This window comes from Megascapheus bottae, chromosome 5 (genome assembly GCF_031878675.1).
Source record: "Megascapheus bottae isolate mThoBot1 chromosome 5, mThoBot2.hap1, whole genome shotgun sequence".
NCBI classification, from domain to species: domain Eukaryota; kingdom Metazoa; phylum Chordata; class Mammalia; order Rodentia; family Geomyidae; genus Megascapheus; species Megascapheus bottae.
The window spans coordinates 69,007,331-69,030,096 of record NC_143513.1 but is presented as its reverse complement, the minus strand read 5'-3'; the positions used below and the strand labels follow the sequence as shown (position 1 = coordinate 69,030,096).

Genomic DNA, 22,766 nt, shown 5'->3' with positions numbered 1-22,766 from the left:
CCCCATGCGGCACAGGAGGGGAGGAGCAGAGGGCGTGCCTGCGTCCCCAGGGGGCGAGGGCAACGGCGGCGGCCCGGGAGGGCGGGCCTTGGCCCCGAGTGACAGCCCGGTGGCCCAACCGGCGCGAGAGCACAAGGCTGGCCTTCCTGCAGTCTCTTCCGCCTGCCGTCAGCGTCTGGGACGGTTGCGGTGGGTCTGGGGCGCTGGGAAGTCGTCCAAGATGATTAAAAAATTCGACAAGAAGGACGAGGAGTCTGGTACGCGCAGGGCTTCCGACGCCCACCCTCAGCCACGGGGAACCCCCCTGCCCCCCAACCCTCCCCTTCCCTCGCACGCCGCCACCGGCTTTTGCGGGATGGCGGGGCTGGGGGCGTGGGCGCCGCCGCGTGAGGGGCTGTCCGCGGCGGCCCGGGGCTTTGCCGGTGGCCCCTCCCCCAGCTCGGGGCCTCCCCTCGGGCCGAGGGCGCCGCCTCGGCCGCCCCGCCCCCTCCCCAGCCATCCGCTCCCCCTCCCCGAGGACCCCCCCCGCCCCCCCCCGCCGTGGACGGCCGAGCGCCGCGCACGTGTCGGCGCGGGGGCGGAGGGGCGGGGCCGCAGAGGCGAGGCCCGGGCGGCAGCGCCGCGGTGTCGGGCTGGGGTCCGACCGACCGAGTGTTGCGTGTGTGCCCTCGTCCTCCGGCGGGCGGGCCCTTTGGTTCTTGTTGGTTCTCCTGAGACCCCAGCTCGTTGAGTGCTGCTCAGGCTTCCTTCCAGAAAAATGACTTTGCATCTCGATACCCATCTGTGGTCCAAAGGGGGAAGATGCCAAGCCGGTTCAAAAAGATGTACGTCCATTTTAAAAAAGAAAGAGAAAGAAAGCTCCGTTTCAGCTGGTCTCACGTGGAACTCTCAGTGTGAGAAACGTGTGGGTCTTGCTTTGAGGGAAATTAAAAAAAAAAAAAGCCCTATCAGAAGCTTACTTTGGTTACTGTGAAAAATGACACATCTGAAAATTAGGTATGACATATGTGAACATGATGTATTTGTAACATTCATAAAAGAAAAGATCAGAATAAAGACACTCCTTTGGGGAACTATGTCTGCCAAACAGCATTGGCATAACAGAACTCCTCACCAGGATCAAAAGGTTTCCTTCCTTTTGTATGCATGTTAGTAATGATTAGCGCTGTCACCACCAAATGAGCACCTCACTTAGGTGAGTTTTCTCAAGCATTCAGTTATACCCTTCTCTAGAAAATCAGTCTCTGCAGGACAGTCCCTAAGGATGTTCTTTTGTTTGTACTTTAGGTAGTGGTTCCAATCCTTTTCAGCATCTGGAGAAGAGCGCTGTCTTACAGGAGGTATGGTTGGAAATACTTAATGCTTTTTCTTTTTGGTTCTGTTTTAGAATAGTAGGCAGAGAACCACTGGGATATTGTGATCAGGAATACACAGTAAGAAAGTGGACACTGCTATGGGGCGATGGTGAAAGAGTTGAGACTCATTTTCTCAGGCGTTGGAAGAGTAGCTCAGGTGGTAGAGCGCCAGCCAATGAGTGAAAACATCAGATGCTGAGTTGGAGTCCTAGTCTTGGGGAAAAAAAAATCATTCAATTTTGACCAAAAGTGTAAATAAATTGATTTTTCATTTATGTATAAAAAACAAGCTATTCAACTGGGTTTCTTAAGGCTATAGATGAGGAACAAGGAATATTTCTTTATTATGGAAAAACCTAGAACTTACAGAAATACGGACATTGTATCGTGTGTTAGAAATTTTAACTCTCAGAGGAAGTGTTTAGTGTGAGGTTATTGGAAGTGCTTACAGATTGCTCATTGTGTTCATGGGATGTAGGTAAAGATTGGGGCTATAACAGATAAAGCCTATAAAGCTGAAGGAGCTAATCTAAGAAATGACTAAGAGAGGGTGGACTGAAAGTCAAGGCCACAGCTGACAATTGTATATTATAGTAGGCTAAGAACTGTAAACAGGTAACATTATTTGGATATTGTATTAAAATCTTTATTGTAAAGTTTTGATCTATTATAGAAAAGGTAGAAATATAACAATATTTTTAATATTTCCATAGGCTCGTATATTTAATGAAACTCCTATTAATCCCCGAAGATGTCTGCATATTCTTACAAAGATCCTTTACCTACTGAACCAGGTAGGTTGTTAGATTGTCTTCCTATTTGGGTTCTAGAATAGAAATATGTTACCTGAAATGAAGTACTTTCTGGAAAGCATAATTATTTATAAATACACATAGTTTTAAAATCCATAGTACTTTATCATAATAAGAGCATATTCTTCTTGAGCACAAGAACTATGTTATGTGTTTCTTTTTGGATTCATAATGTATTAAACTAAGCAAATAATAGATTTTTGATAAACATGGCAATTTGCATTGAATATGTATTTGCTTAGAACATACTGTTTATATTGTTCCATAGTGGTCCCAGTTTTTTTTCCAGCATCTGAAATTTAGAGGCCTTTATGTCTGTCTGAAAATATAGTGCACAGGTAGACAGACTTAGGAGATTTTATCTTTTTTTTTTTATGTAACAGTGATGTCTTTAAGTTGGATTTTACTATTTAGATATTTCACTATTACTGGCAACGTGATTTTGGGTAAGTAATTTAACCATGATTTGCCGTCATGTCCTCTCCTGTAAATGAGGATTATGGTAATGCCTGTTTTATAGTTGTAATGCTTAGTAATATAATGAAATAATACATATTAAATATTGAGAATAATGCTGAACATAGTACATGCATATTATGAATAGTTTTCATTCAGTTACTCAGCAAATTTTACTGCTTATCTACAGTGTCTTGCATACTGTTCTGGACACTGGGCATGAAGTACAGTCTGTGTTTTTATTAGTGTTGAGCTCAGGGCCTGCACACTGTTCTTGGACTTTCGAAAGGCAGAGCTCTATCACTTGAACCTCAGTACCATTTCTGTTTTTTTCTATGTATGTGGTACCTAGGAATTGAACCCTGGTCTTTGTGCATGCTAGGCAAGCACTCTACCACTAGGCCAAACTCCTGGCCATAGTGTTATTTTTATGTTTTCTTAACCTTCTTTGAATCAGACTGAAAAAAAAATCACAAAATATATAAAACTTTAAAAAATATTTTGTTTTAAAGATCTTACATTTATGTACTTGTATGTATATAAGGGTACACATGCGTACATACAGCCGTATCTTTCAAGTGGCTTACATGTGATGCTAAGACTAGTTTCCAATTCTAAGAGAATCCTCAGTACCACATATAGAAAAAAGCTGAAAGTGGTGCTGTGGATCAATTGGTAGAGCTCTAGCCTTGAGAAAGTCCAAGGACAGTGCTCAGGCCCTGAGTTCAAACTCCATGACTGGCAAAAAAAAAAAAAAAAAAGGAACCCCGTGACTCTTATCTTCAATTAACCACTCAAAATTGAGAAGTAGAGCTGTGGTGCAAAGTGATAGAGCACTAGCCTTGAGCAAAAGAGCTCAGGGTCAGCACCCAGGCCTGAGTTCAAGCCCCAAGTTGCTCAGATCAGCCATATTTGCAAGCTCTCCAAATGACTTGTTAATCACATTAAGGGTGTGAAACTCATCTTAAGACCATGTCTTTGAGGAATTGGAGCAGTGTCTTGGGATGAGTAGCAGTCACTCAAGCCTTACTAATAAATTTACATCCTTCTCTCTCTCTCTTTTTTTTTTTTAATCAACGCAACTTTATAGTCACATATTTATTATACTCTTAGGCTGGGTGTTTTAGAATGTATTGTGCTGGATGTTAATTATAGACATGGATTAAGTATGGTCTCAATTTTTAGACACTATAGTAATACTATCCTATTCTGATTAGAAAATACTTATTGTCATATTCTTCTTTGTAAATCCTTCAGGGAAATATAAACAGCTTTTGCTAAAGCATAGAGACTACTGTTTGAGGATTTTTAAGTGTGCAGTGTGATATTGAATTATTTTAAATAAGTGGATAAATGGCCATGTGGGATTTTAAATTGACAGCTAGACAAATCACCATCAAAAGACAGAATGTTTACAAGACATTTCCCATACTTTGAGAGGTTTTTGCAGAAATAAAGGGACAATCCTTAACAATAACATTTTACAGTTTTAAAATTTGTCTTAAATTTTACTCAGGGTGAACACTTTGGAACTCTGGAAGCAACAGAAGCCTTCTTTGCAATGACTCGATTGTTTCAATCTAATGATGTAAGTCTTAAATTTCTTTGAGGATGAATAAAACTTCTTTTTCTTTTTCCCAGGGAACTTTTGTGTTCCAAGTTAGGAGTGGTTGCCTGTAATGCTTAAAATTACTTAAAAATATTTATCTTCATAAAATCTACAAATGCTTATTAAAAGGGCATAAAATGATAGAATTAATATTGTATTATAAAAGCACAGATGTTCTCTCCTGTCATAAAAATGGTTTAGACTCTTAAAGGTTAAAGTCTTAATTTTTAACAAAGGTAGGCTAATGTAAAAGTCAGTATACACAGCGGCCACATCTGTCAATTCTTAGTCAAGATTCTGGTGAGCTGAAGAATGGTATGGGTCAAGAGGGCTGGCATTTTGGAAAAAAAGGATGTGGAGTTGGGTGGGGACTAGGAATAAAGAAAAATCTGCCAGTATCACTGCATCTGTCTCTCCTTAGATTACCCTAATCTATTAGATCATAATGGCTACTCCTTTTCTTCTATTTTATAAATACAGGGAAAGGAACTCTGGGAAATAGATTTTTCAACTTTCTATGAGCATAATTGGCCAAATCTTTTCATATGTACTATATGTCAACACAGGTTATGTACTGCTCAACTCCTAGGTCTTCTTGGGATTTGAGACTGGCTATGTCTAGCTAATAAGAAGTTTTAAAAATAGTTCTATTAGGGCCAGGAACTTGGCCTAGTGGTTAAAGTGCTTGCCTAGCATGCACAAAGACCCGGGTTCAATTCCTTGGTACCACATATATAGAAAAAGCTGGAAGTGGTGCTGAGGCTCAAGTGGTAAAGTTCTAGCCTTGAGAAAGTCCAAGGACAGTGCTCAGGCCCTGAGCTCAAGCCCAGGACTGGCAAAAAAAAAAAAAAAATAGTTCTATTAATCCTTGCAAGGCAGCTATCTTAAGGAAGGCCTTTATTTTACTCTTCAGGTAATAATTTCCTCTAACATTGAAAAGAAGATGCTTGTATTACAGTGGGTATGGCTCAAGGGATAGAGTACTTGCTACCAAGCTCAAAGCCCCAGATTTAAACTCTTAATACTCCAAAAAAATTAACTACAATAAAAATATGGTAAAAGAGTACTAATTATTAAAAAAGAAAAAAAGGAACAAGAAGATTGTATTGACAAAGGATGCTTAGTCAAATTTAGAGATTCCAGGTACTCAGCTTTATTAGAGTCTACCCATAAGTCCCTATTTCAGTTTTTAGGGTCTTTTTGCTTGCCAGTCAAGGTCTTAATTTTAACATAAGATGGTCTAGAAGAGTATAAATTAAGTTTACATTGTAATTCGATTACCTGTGGTCATGAGACATATCTATTAAGGTAGTTCATTTCTGGTCTTTTACCCAGACTTTGAGCAGTGTATTTCCCAAGGGAAGCAACTAGTCCAACAACTATTTATTCAAAGCTTTGTCTTCTATAGGTCCTTGTCTGCAGTTAATAGTTTAAATATTTTGCCACTGTACACTGTCTCCTAACCACTGGAAATGGGGTAATTAGTGTCTTTAACACAACCAGAGAAGCAGTTTCAGGTTCATAAAGTTCAATCAAGGAATATTATGAGATCAGATATTCATTAGAGGAATCTGACAAGAAAACATGGCATTTCAAGCTGCTGGAATGGGGTTCAGAGTGGTGGTGTTGTAAAGACTACAAAAGTCTTTTTTTTTTTTTTTTTCCTCTGTGGCTTTGAGTTTTCAGCCAGGTATTCAGTAGTGGATCTGACTGGCTTTGCTGAAGTAAATAGGGTTAATGGATTCTATAACATGATGGAACAGAAAGAATTGTTAAGAGTCAGGAGTGGTAGTTGGATAATGAGATGCTTAGAAATAAAAGGAAAAGGAATACGATTACTGATAGAAACCAGTAGACAGTAGACAGGAGAAGGGGATGGTCACCAAAGGAGGGAGAATAGACCATTGGAAAGGTCAAGGAATTGAGAAGCCAGATTTATAGAGTTAAGGTTTATATGGATAATATATGGATAGTGTGATTACCACTCTTTATTCCTGGGATAATATTGAAGAGAACGATAGTGAACAAGGTAGTTATTTTATTTTATTTTTTTGTCATGGGACTTGAACTTGGGTCCTGGAAACTGTCCCTGAGCTCTTCAGCTTAAGGCTAGTGTTCTACCACTTGAGGCACAGCACCACTTCCAGTTTTCAGGTAGTTAATTGGAGATAAGAGTCTCTTGGACTTTCCTGCCTAGGCTGGCTTTGAATCTCGATCCTCAGATTTCAGCCTCCTGAGTAGCTAGGATTAATGGTGTAAGCCACCAGCGTCCAGCTGGTAATTTCTTTTTTTTTCCCTAGAAAAAGTAAACTGAAATCTCTATACATAATCAGGAAGGGTGTGGCAAATGATACAAAACAGGCGTAAGGTTTAAAGCCAGAGTGTTTTAAGGAAGCAAGTTGCAATGAAACAAAGTGGGGTAATGATTTGAAATGGCAGTGAGCAACAACTTGGGCCACTTTTCCACCTGCAGGTCTGATGATATGAGGTAATGCAAGAGAAAACACCCATATTTTGAGGAAGCTTAGGGATACTTCTTAGGAAAGAAAGAGGTTTTAGTGAAAACGATACGAGTATTCAGAGAAGAGTTTGGGGGAACAGGAAATTTTGCTGATGAAAATGCCAGAGAATGTAATGGGGGAGATTTGGAATTTGTGGAAGGATAGAATATAGAACAAAGACCTAGTACTGGTACAGTGCTTGCCTAGCATGCAGAAAGCCCTGGATTTGATTCTTCCATACCACTTACATAGAAAAAGCCAGAAGTGGCTCTGTAGCTCAAGTGGTAGAGCACTTGAACTTGAGAAAGTTCAAGTACTATGCCTAGGCCCTGAGTTCAAGCCCCAGGACCGGCAAAAAAAAAGAAAAGAAAAGGATAAAAAAGAATATAGAAGTTATAGTATTTCCTTGTTTTTATAATGCCTGATGATTCCATTGTGTTGTCTTTTCTTTCATTTTATTCCTAGGAAGTTGGTCTAGAGATTTATAGTGCTTTTCATTTCTCTGATTTTTTTTCCCCATTTTTTTCTCTTCCAGACTAATTAGGAAAAGAAAATTTAAATAATCAAGATTAAGAATAGAAACAAGGAGGGTTTGGGGATTTAGCTCAGAGGAAGAGCCCTTGCCTAGAAAGCGCAAAGCCTTGAGTTCAGTCCTCAGCTCTGGGGAAAAAAAAATAAGATGCAGACACAGATCAAGCATGACAAATATAAATCATATAATAAGATGGTGTATATATATATATATATAAACAAAAATATTTACAAATACCAATTATGTAACTGATTGGTAAAGTCAGACAACAAATTGGAATGAAATAAAATCATATAGACTTTTTCATTTTTAATTATAATGGAATGGTATTCAAATGAATGGAAGAATGGGAAGGAAGAGAAGAAACAAGGAGGGAGAAATTGGGAAAGGAATTTTTAAAAAAAGAATAGGTAATTACTCTGCATCTTAATATTAATCCCTTATTTCTGTAGTTTTCAGCCATGTTAGCATGAAGGGGCTAGGTTCACTCTGCTGCTGTAAATATAAAATATCAGATATGTAGCAGAGCAGTGTTTAGACATTAGATAAAAGGCATTCAAAGACTGTTCTAGAGAGGAAATATAAAGAAGGTGAGCCTTGGGGCCGGGAGTTTGGCCTAGTGTTAGAGTGCTTGCCTAGACCCAGGTTTGATTCTTTGGTACTACATACACAGAGAAAAGCCAGAAATGGTGCTGAGGCTCAAGTGGTAGAGCTCTAGCCTTGAGAAAGTCCAAGGACAGTGCTCAGGCCCTGAGCTCAAGCCCAGGACTGGCAAAAAAAAAAAAAGAAGGTGAGCCTTGGGATTGCATTAGTTGGCTGCTCAGAGGCAGATTACAGGCCTCAAACCAAACAGGACAGACTGAAAAGGCATGCAGCTGCTTTCTTTGTGAGTTGAATAGACAGACGGAAGTTGGGGAAGCCAAGAAAGTTTTAATTTGTAAGACAGACTACCAGAGAGGAAGGAGGAAAAGGGAGAGGGAGAGAATGAAAGCCAACCATCTGCTGAGTCTGAATAAGAGCTGATCTATATATGCATAAAGAGCTACTCAAGGCTGAGAAGAAATCAGAAGGACACAAGGCTTAGAGTGGTTCATGTTCCTACCAGTGAGAGGAAAAAGACTTTGTAAATCAGAAGACATCTGGTATAGTTCTCAGAGGGGTATCACCTAAATAATGGGAAGATATGAGACTGTAGCTTTTGAAAGCTTTAAGAGTAGGCCTCAAGGCCGGGAGTTTGGCCTAGTGGCTAAAGTGCTTGCCTGGCATGCACGAAGACCCGGGTTCGATTCCTCGGTACCACATACATAGCAAAAAGCCGGAAGTGGGGCTGAGGCTCAAGTGGTAGAGCTCTAGCCTTGAGAAAATCCAAGGACAGGACTCAGGCCCTGAGCTCAAGCCCAGGACTGGCAAAAAAAAAAAAAAAAAAAAAGAGTAGGCCTCAAAAGTTAAAAAAAAAAGAATAAAACAAAATGATCCTAGATAATCTAACTTCATGCTAAAATTCAGTACTATAAAACTAGGACTTACAATACAATTTTCATGATGTACAACATGTAATAAAATCAGACATGTAACCCAGGAGTGGTGGCACATACCTGTAATCCCATGGGAGGCTAAGAAGAGACAATTACTTGAGCTGAGGAGATGAAGATCCTATCTCAAAGAAAAATTAAAACTAAGACAAACAATCATTCATAATCTGGAGAAAAACTTTTAATTTTGGGGGGGCAGTACTGGGTTTGAACTCAAGGCATCATACTTAGAAGGCATTTGCTCTACCACTGAGTCACATCTCCAGTTCCATAAACAGTAGAAAAATAGGTCATTGGGTATAAACCCAGAAATGATAAAGATGGAATGAGCAGTAAGATCAAAACTATTAGCTATTAATAGTAAGAGGACATAAAGAAATATGAATAGAACTTGCAGATTTTTTTTTCTTTTTTCAAGCAACATATGGTATAGTTATGGCCATGCTGTTTATAATCCTAGCTACCTAGGAGGCTGAGATTGGGAGGATCATAGTTTGAGGTTAGCTTGGACAAAAATTTCTTAAGACTTCCATTTCAATAAAAAACATAGTGGATCATATGCCTGCAGTGGACATAGTGGGGCCATACCCATTATACTGGCTATATGGGAAATATAAATAGAAGATTGCTATCCAGGCCAGTCAAAGCAATATGTAAGACCCTAGCTGAAAAATAAAAGCAAAATTGGCTGGGGATGTGATTTAAGTGACAGAGTACCTGCCTATCAAGTATAAGGCACTGAATTCAAATGATTCTTACATTCTGCATTTTTATATTCAGCCTAAAATAAGAATTATTTTATATTCAGTGGAAATATTCTTCCACCAGAAAAAGAAAAAAAGCCCACATAAAATAGAATGCACTACAGAAGAGCATTACTATCAGATTAGGAAAAAAACAGTGTATGTGAAAGTTAGAAACTAAAACTAGAAAAAAAAAAGAGCATCAAAGACTGATATGTGGGTAATAGTTTAGAAGTTTCTAGGGGTCATTCAAAAATTGAATTATGGACTTTTGACTTACCAGAATCTAATATTCATCTTTATCTTTTTCCTGCTCATGGGACGTTTTTTAAATCTTAGGACATTTTTACCTTAATTATATATAGAGACATTCATTTGCATACATATATGTTTGTAGCCTATCATTTTTTGTTCACTTAGATATACTCATGTCTTAACTGCTTTTATCTTCCTTCCTATTCTACTCCTTGCCATATCTCTGAGTTATTGTCTGCAATAATTTTCTTTGTATCTGAAAGAATATTTTAGAATCCAATGCTTCCTAAACTTTATATACTACATATACACTTTATTTTTTTTTCAGGGTATGAGTGCCACAGTATTTGTGTTTAAGAAATAGTAATATTCCAAATATTTTCTTTTTTTTGCCAGTCCTGGGCTTGAGCTCAGGGCCTGAGCACTGTCCTTGGACTTTCTCAAGGCTAGAGTCTACCACTTGACACTTGAGCCTTAGCACCACTTTTGGCTTTTTTTTTTTTTTTTTTCTATGTATGTCGTACTGAGGAATCGAACCTGGACCTTCATGCCTGCTAAGGCAAGCACTCTACCACTAGGCCAAACTCCCGGCCCCTATTCTGAATATTTTCTTGCACAGATATTTTTGAAATATTATCTTTGGTAGACATGTATCTTTTCTTTTTTGCCAGTCCTGGGGGCTTGAACTCAAGGCCTGGGCACTGTTCTTAGACACTTTTTGCTCAAGGCTAGTGCTCTGCCACTTGAGCCACAGCACTACTTCTGCCTTTTTCTGTGTATGTGGTATTGAGGAATTGAACCCAGGGCTTCATGTATACTAGATGAGCACTCTTATCATTAGGCTATACTCCTGGCCCTTAGACATGTTTGTTCATTTATCTATTTTTTGGTCAGTCGTGGGGCTTGAACTCTGGGCCTGGGTGTTGTCCGTGAGCTCTTCAGCTCAAGGCTATCGCTGTACCACGTGAGCCACAGTGCCGCTTCGGTTTTCTGGTGGTTAATAGGAAATAAGAGTCTCACAGACTTTCTTGTGCCTGGACTGGCTTTGAACTGTGATCCTCAGATCTCAGCCTCCTGAGTAGCTAGGATTATAGGCATGAGCCACCAGCGCCTGACCTTTTTTTTTTTTTTGAATTGTTACGATTAAGTGGTTACATATATTTTACAGTACTGTGACATAGTTATTCTTAGCAATTATCACATTCACTAATTTTAGTATAGACATGTATCTTTTAAGACTACATCAAAATCTCTTGAGTGTCTTTATTTAAATAAAAAGTACTTATAAATGTGATAAAGCATATATACTTAATTTGTTTTCACTTCCAGAAAATGAACATCTCTGTATTTTGCTTATGGTTCCTTTAAAAAAATTTGGTCATCTTTTATTCAGCATTTTTGTATTTATGTGCGTAGGTTTTTGTTTTGTTTTGTTTTGTTTTGTCAGTTCTGGGGCTTGAACTCAGGGCCTGAGGCACTGTCCTTGGGCAGTGATGACTACTAATATTGAGCCCCATTTTTTTCTGCTTTAGGTATATATTTTTTTACATTTCATTTTCTTCTGCTTTTGCATGATAGGTTTATTTATTTATTACTATAGAGGCAGGATTTTCTTTAGCTCTGATTTTTTTTTTTTTTGCCAGTTCTGGGGCTTGAACCCAGGGCCTGAGCTCTGTTCTTGAGCTTTCTCAAGGCTAGAGCTCTACCAATTGAGCCATAGCACCACTTCCGGCTTTTTCTATGTATGTGGTACTAAGGAATCAAACCCCTTGCATCCTAGTCAAGCATTCTACCACTAGGCCAAACTCCCAACCTTTAGCTTTAAATTTTGACATTTATTTCTCACTTTCTTCTCATAGTAGCTTTGTATATGTGTGGTCTGCCCTGTTTTGGCTTCCTGTTTGATTAATTTGTTAAATCATCTCGAGAATCCTTACTCCCTTCTCTTCCCTTAAGGGGCTTTAGTATATACTACCAAATTATCTCTATAGCTTGGACTCTGGAATTAGATCAGATATTTTTGAGTTTCTTTTTCTTTTTCTTTCCCTCTCTCCTTCCCTCCCTCTCTCCCTCTTTTTTTCTTTTCTTCCTCCCTCCTTCCCTCCCCACCTGCCCTCACCCCTCCCCCCCCACCCCGCCCTAGGGCTATAACTCTGGGCCTAGGTACTATCCCTAAGCTTTTTGCTAAAGGTGAGCGCCAGGTCCACTTCCAGCTTTTTTTTTTTGGCCAGTCCTGGCCTTGAACTCAGGGCCTGAGCACTGTCCTTGGGCTATCTTAAGGCTAGAACTCTACCACTTGAGCCACAGTACCACTTCTGGCATTTTTCTATGTATGTGGTACCGAGGAATCGAGCCCCGGTCTTCATGCATGCTAGGCAAGCATTGTACCATTAGGCCAAACTCACCGCCCTGCTTCCAGCTTCTTGTTCTTTAATTGGAAATAAGTGTCTCCTTGGACTTTCCAATCAGGCTTGTTTCAACCAAGATTCTCAGATCTCAGCTTCCTGAGGTGTTATGATTACAGGGGTGGGCCCCCAGAGGCCAGCTTTGTTTTTGTTCTTGTTTTTGTTTTTAACCTCAAAAATTTCAAGCTATTTAGGCTGGGAGTTTGACCTAGTGGTAGAGTGCTTGCCTATCATGCATGATGCTGTAAGTTCGATTCCTCAGTACTGCATACACCGAAAAAAGCCGGAAGTGGTGCTATGGCTCAAGTGGTAGAATGCTGGCCTTGAGGAAGCCCAGGGACAGTGCTCAGGCCCTGAGTTCAAACCTCAGGACTGGCAAAAAAAAATTTTTTTTTAGAATATAATCAAAATTAGGCTAAGGGTTTGTATATCATAGATATGTATTAATCAATGTAATAAAATATTATGTCTATAGAGTCATAAGTTTTTATGTCTGTGTAGTTGTGTTTATATTTCCTGTACCATGTCCATATCATTGGGTATGCAAATATTGAGTCCTTGCTCTTGCGCTGTTTGGATCAACTTGTTATCTTTTATAAATAATTTTCAGCAAACATTGAGGAGGATGTGCTACCTTACCATCAAGGAAATGGCTACCATTTCTGAGGATGTGATCATTGTTACAAGCAGGTATGTAAATAATGAATATCTAAGATAAGATCCTTATCTTTATTTGCTGTTGTCTATTGATTTTACTTTTTGGACATAAGAATATCATATCTTAAAGCATTCTTTTCTATGTGTAGTTGTCATGATGTACAAAAGTCTCTATAATGAAGAAGTCACAAAGGGAAATGCTAGTAGATTTGAGTATCTTAAAAAATTCATAAGATACATAAATAAAATGAACTGTAAACGGTACAGGGTTTTACAGTGAATAGCATCACTGATTGAAAAGGTGCTATCTGTAGTCACTTTCACTGGCAACCAAAAAAAAAAATTAAGCAAAATATTCAAGAATAAACCTGGTAGTTTAATTCTATAATCCTAACTGCTTGGGAGACACAGATTGGAGGACTGTGATTCAAGGCCAGCCTGAACATAAACAAAAAAACAAGTTTGTGAGATTCCATCTTTACAAGTGGAACATGCTGGTTAGGCCTATTACCCCACGCATAGGGGAAGCACAATGGGCGATCCAGCGTTGTGTGCCTATTATCTCCAGTGACACAGGGAAGTTCAAATAGGAGGATCCAAGTCCAGCTGGGTTCTTTATAAAATGAGAGCTTACCTTAAAAATAAAGCACTAAGGGCTCAAGTAGTAGAACCCCTGCCTCAGAAGCACAAGATTCTTTAGTTCATTCCCAGTATTGCCTAAATAAATAAATAAAATTCAAGAATGAGTTACAATACATTCACTCATTGGGTTGGCAATAAAACGAAAAGCATAAAAGTACTTATAAGGGAGAATAAGATGCTTTTACATAGGAAGTTGAGTTTTTCTAGAAAGTTTGCAGCATTTGTTAAATAACTGAAGTGGTCTATCTGTTTGGCCTAGAATTATCACATCTATGGAACTATCTTCCGAAAATAATCAGTATATCCAGTGGTATCACAGCACTGTAAGTGCTGTTAAAATTGTTAAAATCAGGCATTGTTAAAGTTAAGTATCCATGTTTAATATTAAGAAAGAAGGATAGTTTTGAAAATATTTTTGAAACATCTTTAATGATGTGGGGGAAAATTTAGTAAATTTCATACTAAATAGAAGTTGGATTCAGTCTATATATTTTATTGTAGTTTACTTTTCAATGTATTTTATGTATCTGTAAAAATATAGATGTAAATGTACTGATGTATTACCAATAATGTATCACTGGATATCTTGGTTATGGCTAATATTTATTTCAAACTTTAGTAATTTCAAATGTCATTGAATGAATGTATAAAATTTATACTAAAATATTACAGTATTTTAATTTTATTAAAAATTTATTAACATTGATTTTTACATCATATTTCAAATGTCGTGTTTCACAAACAAGTATTCAAGAAGGGAATCTCTGTATACAATCACTGGCACTTAGGTTTTAGAACATGAAATTAAGCTGAGGGTTTGTATGTCATAGATACATGAAGTATTTTTAAATAGTTATCATTTTTTAGTTTTTTTATATATATATTTTATTTATTATTATTATTATTTTTTTTTTTTTTTGCCTGTCCTGGGCTTGAGCTCAGGGCCTGAGCACTGTCCTTGGACTTTCTCAGGCTAGAGCTCTACTAGGTTTTTTTATTTTCCTATGTATGTGGTACTAAGAAATCGAACGTGGGTTTTCATGCATGCTAGGCAAGTACTCTACCAGTAGGCCAAACCTCCGGCCTATTTTAGTTATATTTTATTTACTTGATTTACCTGAATATGACGTGTGTGTGTGTGTGTGTGTGCATGCATGTGCTGGTCCTGTTTGCTTAAACTTAGGGCCTGGGTTCTATCCCTGAGCTGCTTTTGCTCAAGGCTATTGCTCTACTACTTGAGCCATGACTTCACTTTCGGTTTTTTGGTGGTTAATTGGAGATAGAGTCTCATAAACTTTCCTGTCTGGTCTGACTTTGAACCACTATCCTTAGATCTCAGCTTTCTGAGTAGGATTACAGGCATGAGCCACTGGCGCCCGGCCCTGATTTAGTACAACAAAATGCAGTTTTGAAAGAGAGTGCTTGTGTTTAACTAGCAGTTATGTTGAATATATAGTTTTGATTAGAAAAGCTTGCAGCTGGGGAAAAAAAACCAGAAAAGCAGAAGTAAAAAAGTGGCTTATACAAAATGGGAGCTTGTTTTTCCTCATGTAACTAAGTCTGGAAGCATAGACTGGCTCATGTTGATTCATTCAGCAGTGGCTGGGCTACTGCCTCTTGAATTCTTTTGGATATGCGCCATTATTGCAAAATAGATGCCCAAGTTACTGGCTGTGTACCACATCCAAGACTGGAGACTTACTGGGCAGGAGGCCAGGGAGTGCCAGCACCATCTGCTTTTTTCATAAGGAATGCAATAGCTTTTCCCAAGGCAATTTGTAGATTTTACTTGGCACAATGGTGGCTATATGACTATACTGAGGAGGCCAGGAAAGCAAGTCTCTAGCTTTTATAGCTCAAGTGTTAAGTACAGGTAAAAGGTGAAGGGATTGAAATTGATGTTGGGTTAGTCAACTCAGTGTCTGTCACAAGCAAGAAATAGAAAACTTATCATTAAGTTGCTAGATTCACTGATTATTTTAAAAATGAAAATAAATTAATCAGCTTTGTTTTTGTTTGTTCTTTTTAACTGTTAATGTTTCCCTCTAAGTCTTACAATGTTAACTTGACTTATGGTTTACTTTTAGTTCATTTTAGGTAGTCAGTGGCTATGGTAGAGAGTACCGACTCTCTAAAGATATCTATATCCCAGTCCCCTGGACCTGGGAATATGTTTTGTCACATGGAGAATTAAGGCTGGTATATCCTGAATTATTCATATGAGTTCTTAAAACTAGTACAGATGTTATAATACCTCAAAGTGGGTACTGCTATAACAAATACTTAAAAATGTGGAGATAGTGTGGAAGTTAGGCAATGAGCATGCTCTGGAAGAACTTTGAGGACCATGGCAGAGAAGCCCTATATGATTAGAAACAGGGATGTTAATGACTATTGGAGACACAGAAGTAAGGAACAGGAGAGGGAAAAACATTAATTTAGAGAATACCTGAATCATTGTGAAGACTGTTTGTAGAAACATGGACATTATAGGTATTGAGGGTACAAGCTCAGGAGAAAATGAGGAAGACATTGGAAACTGGAGGGAAGTAGATTCTTTTTATAGTAGTAGAAACTTAGCAGAATTATGTCTTATAGTTGTGTGGGAAACAAGACTTACAAGAAATAAACTTGGACATGTAACTGAGGAAATTGCCAAGTGAAGTGTTAAATATTCACCTTTTTTGCCATTTTTAGTAAAAATTTTGAAAGTAGAGACATAAAATGGGGGAGACCCCTAGAACAAAAAGGGCTATTACTTGATTTTAGAAATTCTCAGTCTGTCCAGAGGCAAAATAGTCATAATCAAGTGAGTTACTGTTGGGAATGTGTATTCTGGAGAAGAAGCCAAAGGAGTTACTGTAAAATCTTGCTGGGACCTCAGAGCAAAAGGTCAGAGTATTCAATCACACAGAGCATGGAAGAGATTGAGTGAACTCATAGATTCCCTTAGCAGCTGAGCATAAGCTGAAAATAGAGATAGGATTATCTAGCCAAGGTATGTGGAGGAGCCTCTTGTTTGAGGAGTGAGTCTCTGTACTTATATGGCAGACTCACAAGGTGCTTGAGAATATTATACCAGTGGAAACATTATCAGCTTGTGATGTGACTAAGAGAGGACAGGCTGTCAGCACCCTAAAATTCTATAGGCAGGAAACAGGCTCTTAGAACTTCTCAGATTGAGCACATACTAGCTACCCTTTATTTAAAAAAAAAAAGCGGCAATGCCAAGGCAGTACAGGCATGGAGGATGGTACTGAGAACTGTGTAGAATTCTGCTTACATAGAAACCTGACAATTTGCTTGACAGACACATCTGTGACTATGCCTGAGGAAAATGAAAACATGGTGTGCGTAAGCATGCGCATGCACACACACACGCACACACACACACACACACACACACACACACACACAGGCTGCGCACATGCATGTGCACATGACTAAATACGCTTCATAGCAAAAGACAACTTCAGTATTGCTTGAGAGTAATGACTTTTTCTTTCCATTTTCTCTGCTTTTCAAGGGAAATACCTTAACTATTATCCTAAAGCAGTTCCACTCTGCGTACCAAATTTATATGGTTTTGATACTGAGATTAAAATTTTGGAATCAGTAAGATTTAGGTGAGATTTTGGGCCTTGATCTGATGCTGTAGATCTAAATCCAGCAATGTAATTAGCTAGAAACATTTTTCTTTAAACAGGAATAAAATGAAATTCTTAATATTACCACTGTAATATTACCTAATGTAATAACATGGTAGAAAAATAGAATATAGTATTGAAAAATAAGTGGCAAAAATTATTTAACATTATTTATTATTGTAGACTGTTTAGATTTGAATTCTTACCCTGTTACTTTTTAGACAAGTTACTCTGTGCTTTGGTTTTTCTCATCTATAAAATAGGTACAGAAGCCAGGTGCGGTGGCTCAAGCCTGTAATCCTAGTTACTCAGGAGGCTGAGCTCTGAGGATTGCAGTTCAAAGCCAGCCCAGGCACTAAAGTCTTTGAGACTCTTGTCTCCAATTAACCACTAGAAAACCGGAAATGGTGCTGTGGCTCAAGGGGTAGGACAGTAGCCTTGAGATGAAATGCTCAGGGACAGCACCCAGGACCAGTGACCAAGCCCCATGACTGAAAAAGGAAAAAGTACTGAACTAATTTCTTTTCATAGGGATATTGTGAAGATTTAATGAATGGTTTTCCTATATTCAGATGTGATAAAATATTAAAAAATAAAGTTAAGAAATTCATAGACCCTTCCTACAGGGAACTTAAAAACTATTAAGGCATGTGTAAAGAAATCTTGAAAAAAGTGGCCAAGAATTAGTTATTAGCTTATATGTATATACAAGGCACATCCAAACAAAATGTTATTAAGATATTAGCAAATGATTCTATATCTCATCTGAAACAATGTGATAATAGCCAGGATCATTTAGATAAAGCAGAATCATGGGAAACCTGCTATCTCAATATAAAGAGCAACATAAAACAAACTATACAATGATGTATAATGGTAAAATAAACACATTTTTACTAAAGAATAAAAAAAGATTTTTGTAAGAGAAAATACAGAGTAGATGCAAGTTTTTATGTGACTTTAGTATATAAAATTGATATTTCTATATATAATGTATAGAAATATGTAGGAGGATATACATGTATATGTATACACACATACATATGTTCATACATACATACATACATACATACATATATACATACATACATACATTATGTATGAAGCCAGCCCAGGCAGGTCCATGAGACCCTTTATCTCTAGTTAATCACTAGAAAACCGGAAGCGGTGCTGTGCTTCAGCATGGTAGAGCACAAAAAAGAGCTCAGGGACCGTGCTCAAAACCAGAGTTCAAACCCCACAACTGACAAAGCAAGCAAACAAACAAACAAGCCCCTGTGCTCAAGCTTCAGTAGTAGCAAAAAAGAAAGTTGTGCCTGAAAGATTTACCTCATGGGCTAATTGTTTTTGTTAGTTTGTTTTCTTTTTTCTTTTTATATTTTTATTTATCTATTAATACTACAAGCAAGTTTCATTCTGACATGTTCATATGTAATTTTATCAGACTCCCCCCTTCTGCTGCCATTCCTCCTCCTCCTTTCCTGAATATATCTCCAAAAATGTGTCCTTTTTGTACACAAATGCATAAATATTTTATGTGTACCAGTTCTGTTTTCTTTTTTAATAAAAAAATTATGTCTGGTTAGATGGAACTTTAGAATTATTTCGGTGTGGTGGTGGTTAGTCTAAGTTTGTCTGTACTTTTATCCTTTATATTTATTTTCTGGTATGGGTGTTTGAACTCTGGATTTTGTGTTTGCTAGGAAGACTTTCTACTAGGGTCTTATACTTTTGCCTGAGGCCAGCAAACTTGGGCCATGATCTTCCTAACTCCATCTTCAGAATAGCTGAAATTATGGGTATATGCTTATCATGCCCACCCTTTAATGTCTTTTTTCTTTTTGTCTTTCTCCACTGGAATATAAATTATATGAAGTCAAAAGACTTTTTCTCACAGTTACATCTTTTAGATTTAGAGTAGTCAGCTTATACCAGTGGTTTAGCATGCATACAAAGAATATGCTTAAAAAAATAGGGAGTGCTGGACCAGAAGAGTAGCCTGGTAATAGAGTGCTCGCCAAGCTTGCAGATAGCCCTGGATTTGATTCCTCAGTACCACATACATAGAAAAAGATGGAAGTGGTGCTGTGGCTCAAGAGGTAGAGCTCTAGCCTTGAGGAAGCCCAAGGACAGTGCTCAGGCCCTGAGTTTTAGCCCCAGGACTGGCCAGAAAAAAAGGAGAATGCTTCATGAATTTGTTTGTGTGTTATACATGCACAGGGGCTGGGTTAATCTTCTTTGCATTATTTCAGTCTTTGTTTGCTGCCCAAGCAAGAAGATGCATTGAACTCATAAGTAGATATGTTCAGTTAAAACCACTTTGTACAAATACTTGATATTAAAAATAAAATAAATATAATATCAATAATATATATTATAAATAAAAAATTTAAAATGTTGAATCTGTTAACTGTTAAAATAATTATGAGAACATTTAGGAATTGTTGAGTCAACTCCTCAGGAGAGAGCATTTTAATTGATCCTATGTTAACTATTTGATGCTTTTTAGTCTGACGAAGGACATGACTGGAAAGGAAGATGTGTACCGAGGCCCAGCCATCAGGGCTCTCTGTCGCATTACTGATGTAAGTTCTCTTTATTTTTTTGAGTTATCAATGGGAACGCTTTTATCTCAGGTAGCATGTAGCACATAGACTTAGTAGGATTTCCTAGTTTAACTTTTGAATTTTCAGTGTTAAGGAACGTGATCACCACGTGTGGCTCTGAGCTTTTTTTTTTCTTTTAGTTTTTTTCTTTGTTTATGTTCATTTATTACTTTCTCTATATGTTTGCCTACATAAAGTTTCATAATTTAGGGTACTTTATGTACAGGAAACAAAAATACATTCAAATTTAGATCAAAAGAAAAACTTTATTATAGGAACTAGAATTCTCAGAATTTGAGGTAAGCCATTTTAATAGTCATTAGCAAGAAATTGGGGAGCTCTGAGATACTGAGCAGCAAGCTCTCTCAGATAGTTACCATGAAGATCCATTATGTACCAGATTCAGTCCTCCTGTTCACAGGCTCCTCAGATTCTGCCTAACCAGTAAGCCAGTGACCTGTAGCCACCTTAGTTTAAGTCAGGTGTTCAGTCTTACCAGTCTTGTATCTGGAGGAACATGGTCATATGGTATGCTAGGCTGTCCCGTTCTCAAAATTCTGAGTAGGAAAAATAAGATGAAGGTGGGTCAACACTGATGAGCAAATTAGATAGTACATGTACGGGGCTCTGTATGTACACTTCTTAGAATTTAAAATTTGGGCCAGATTAAATTGTAAATTTGATAAAATCTGGTTCCAGAAGGAATAATACAAGTGGTTTGATATTTTTTTGTTACCCTGTTGTTTTATGGTGGTTGTTTTTATTTTTAGCATTAAATTGGTGGTTTAAGACTTGGCCACACCAGTGCTAGAAATAAGATTTATTTTATCTGGATATTGATCTGAGTCTGTTCATTTCTACCTTCCCAGTGATACCCCCTTTTTTTCCCCCAAATTAAAAAGAACTATATTTCTATAAGATAATGACAGCTTTCTATAGTAGGATATTACATGTTTAATATCCCTTATGTGTCTAAGATAACCAGTGATTGATCACATATAACATAGGATTGAGATCCATATGTAATATATACCCTTCATGTACCTATATATATCTTCAGGACTTCAACACAACTTCATTTCCATATGGGAATTTATTAATATCACTTATTGATAGATATGGCTTTTCCTTATGTATTTACTTCTAACTAGGATATTGTATATTTTAAGGCAATTTGTTTCATTGATGTGCTATACTTAGTATCTTAACTATTTTTTTCTTGAAACTTGCTCTAAGTGGTTGGGGGTTCTGCTTTCTAGAATATTATTACTGTATTACAAAATAATCCCTAAAAGCATTAAAATATTTGAAACAAGTATATGACATGTTTTTGTAAATTACTTTGAAGTAGCAATTTTGCACAGTGTTGTTTTCTTCAACAGCTTTTTCTTTTTGAATGTTTATAGGGAACAATGTTACAAGCCATTGAAAGATACATGAAGCAGGCCATTGTGGATAAAGTCTCCAGTGTATCCAGTTCAGCCCTGGTGTCTTCCTTAGTAAGTCAGCAGAAAGATTCCAAATGCAATATCTAATTCCAAAACAAAGTATCTATGCATCTATCACAAATGAACTTCTTAAAGATATGTATTTAGGACTGGGAGTTTGGCCTAGTGGTTAAAGTGCTTGCCTAGCATGCACAAAGACCCAGGTTTGAGTCCTTGGTACCAAATACATACAAAAAAGCTGGAAGCGGTGCTGAGGCTCAAGTGGTAGAGCTCTAGCCTTGAGAAAGTCCAAGGACAGTGCTCAGGCCCTGAGCTCAAGCCCAGGACTGGCAAAAAAAAAAAAAAAAAAAAGGTATTTCACTTTTTTTTTTTTCCTTTTTTCTTTTTTGCCAGTCAGGCCTGAACTCAGGGCCCGGGCACTGTCCTTGAACACTTTTGCTCAAGGCTAGTGCTCTGCCACTTGAGCCACAGTGCCATTTCCAAGCTTTTTCTCTGTATGTGGTACCGAGGAATTGAACCTAGGGCTTTGTGCATGCGAAGCGAGCATTCTACCACTAGGCTATACTCCCAGCCCCCCTGTATCGAACTGTGTTTTATTTATATGAGCATTGAACAGTTAAAATAGGCAGAAAAATAAGAAATTCTCCTGTTTGGAAGGTTTTGGGAATCCGAAAGTTGTACATAAAGAGGAGCAGGTAAGAATGAGAAAAGAAACATGGGACAGAGTGAGTGTTATTGTGATTTCACAGATTTTCCTATGGCCTTCTATTTCTTTCCTCTTTTCCCTGGTTCTTTTTGTTGTTTAGGGCCTTAAATCTAAAGTCTCCTGTTGCATTTGTCTATTTCCTCCCTGGAGGTGATCTTTGTTTTAGTAATAACTTTTCTTTCCCTTTTTCTTTTTTATTTAGTTTTAGTTTTCTCCCCTTTGCATCGGAACATTTTTTTCCACTAAAAACCTAGTACACTGAATTTTGTTAAACATTAGTTAAGAATATGAAGATATATAACTGGATGCCCATGGCTTATGCCTGTAATCTCTTACACTCTGGAAGCTGAGACCTGAGGATCATGATTCAAAGCCAGCCTGGGCACAGAAGTCATTGGTGAGGCTTTTTATCTCTGGTTAATCAGTCAAAAGCTGCAAATGGAACTATGGCTCAAGTGGTAGAGCACTAGCCCTGAGCAAAAGAAGCTTAGGGACTACACCCAAGTTCCTAACATGCACACACACACAATATATGCATGTATTAGAACATCTGAATCTCAAAGTTTCCTGATTTTGAAATGCTGTTGATTTGATTTTTATAGCAGGACATGTATGAAATAGTTTCTTGCCCCCCCAGGGTAGTTTTCTGTTAAGTAAAACTTAATATTATTGAAACACCAGTATTATTGAAGCACCGTGCTGTTTGGATCTTCCTGTTCTTCCCCTTCTCATTGTTTCCTTTTATACTTCTTTTACAATGTACATTTCCCCAGGAATGGAGACTTAAATTAGACTTAAAAAGCTATATAGTTTTTTCTATCTTGGGAAATGTGTTAATTTTGCAAGAAAATTGACTCCTA

The 22,766-nt window shown here is 37.9% G+C and overlaps 1 protein-coding gene across 1 annotated transcript in view; it reads left to right on the top strand.

The window, feature by feature from the left end:
- Positions 1 to 137: 137 nt before the first annotated feature.
- Copg2 (coat protein complex I subunit gamma 2) overlaps positions 138 to 22,766 on the top strand; it is a 105,621-nt gene continuing 82,992 nt past the window's right edge. Inside the window, exons 1-7 of the mRNA XM_090333306.1 lie at positions 138 to 257; positions 1,288 to 1,340; positions 2,069 to 2,149; positions 4,140 to 4,211; positions 12,811 to 12,890; positions 19,656 to 19,731; positions 21,159 to 21,251. Coding sequence (XP_090189432.1) covers positions 221 to 257; positions 1,288 to 1,340; positions 2,069 to 2,149; positions 4,140 to 4,211; positions 12,811 to 12,890; positions 19,656 to 19,731; positions 21,159 to 21,251 — 492 coding nt within the window. The 5' untranslated portion in view covers positions 138 to 220. The remainder of the gene's footprint in view (positions 258 to 1,287; positions 1,341 to 2,068; positions 2,150 to 4,139; positions 4,212 to 12,810; positions 12,891 to 19,655; positions 19,732 to 21,158; positions 21,252 to 22,766) is intronic.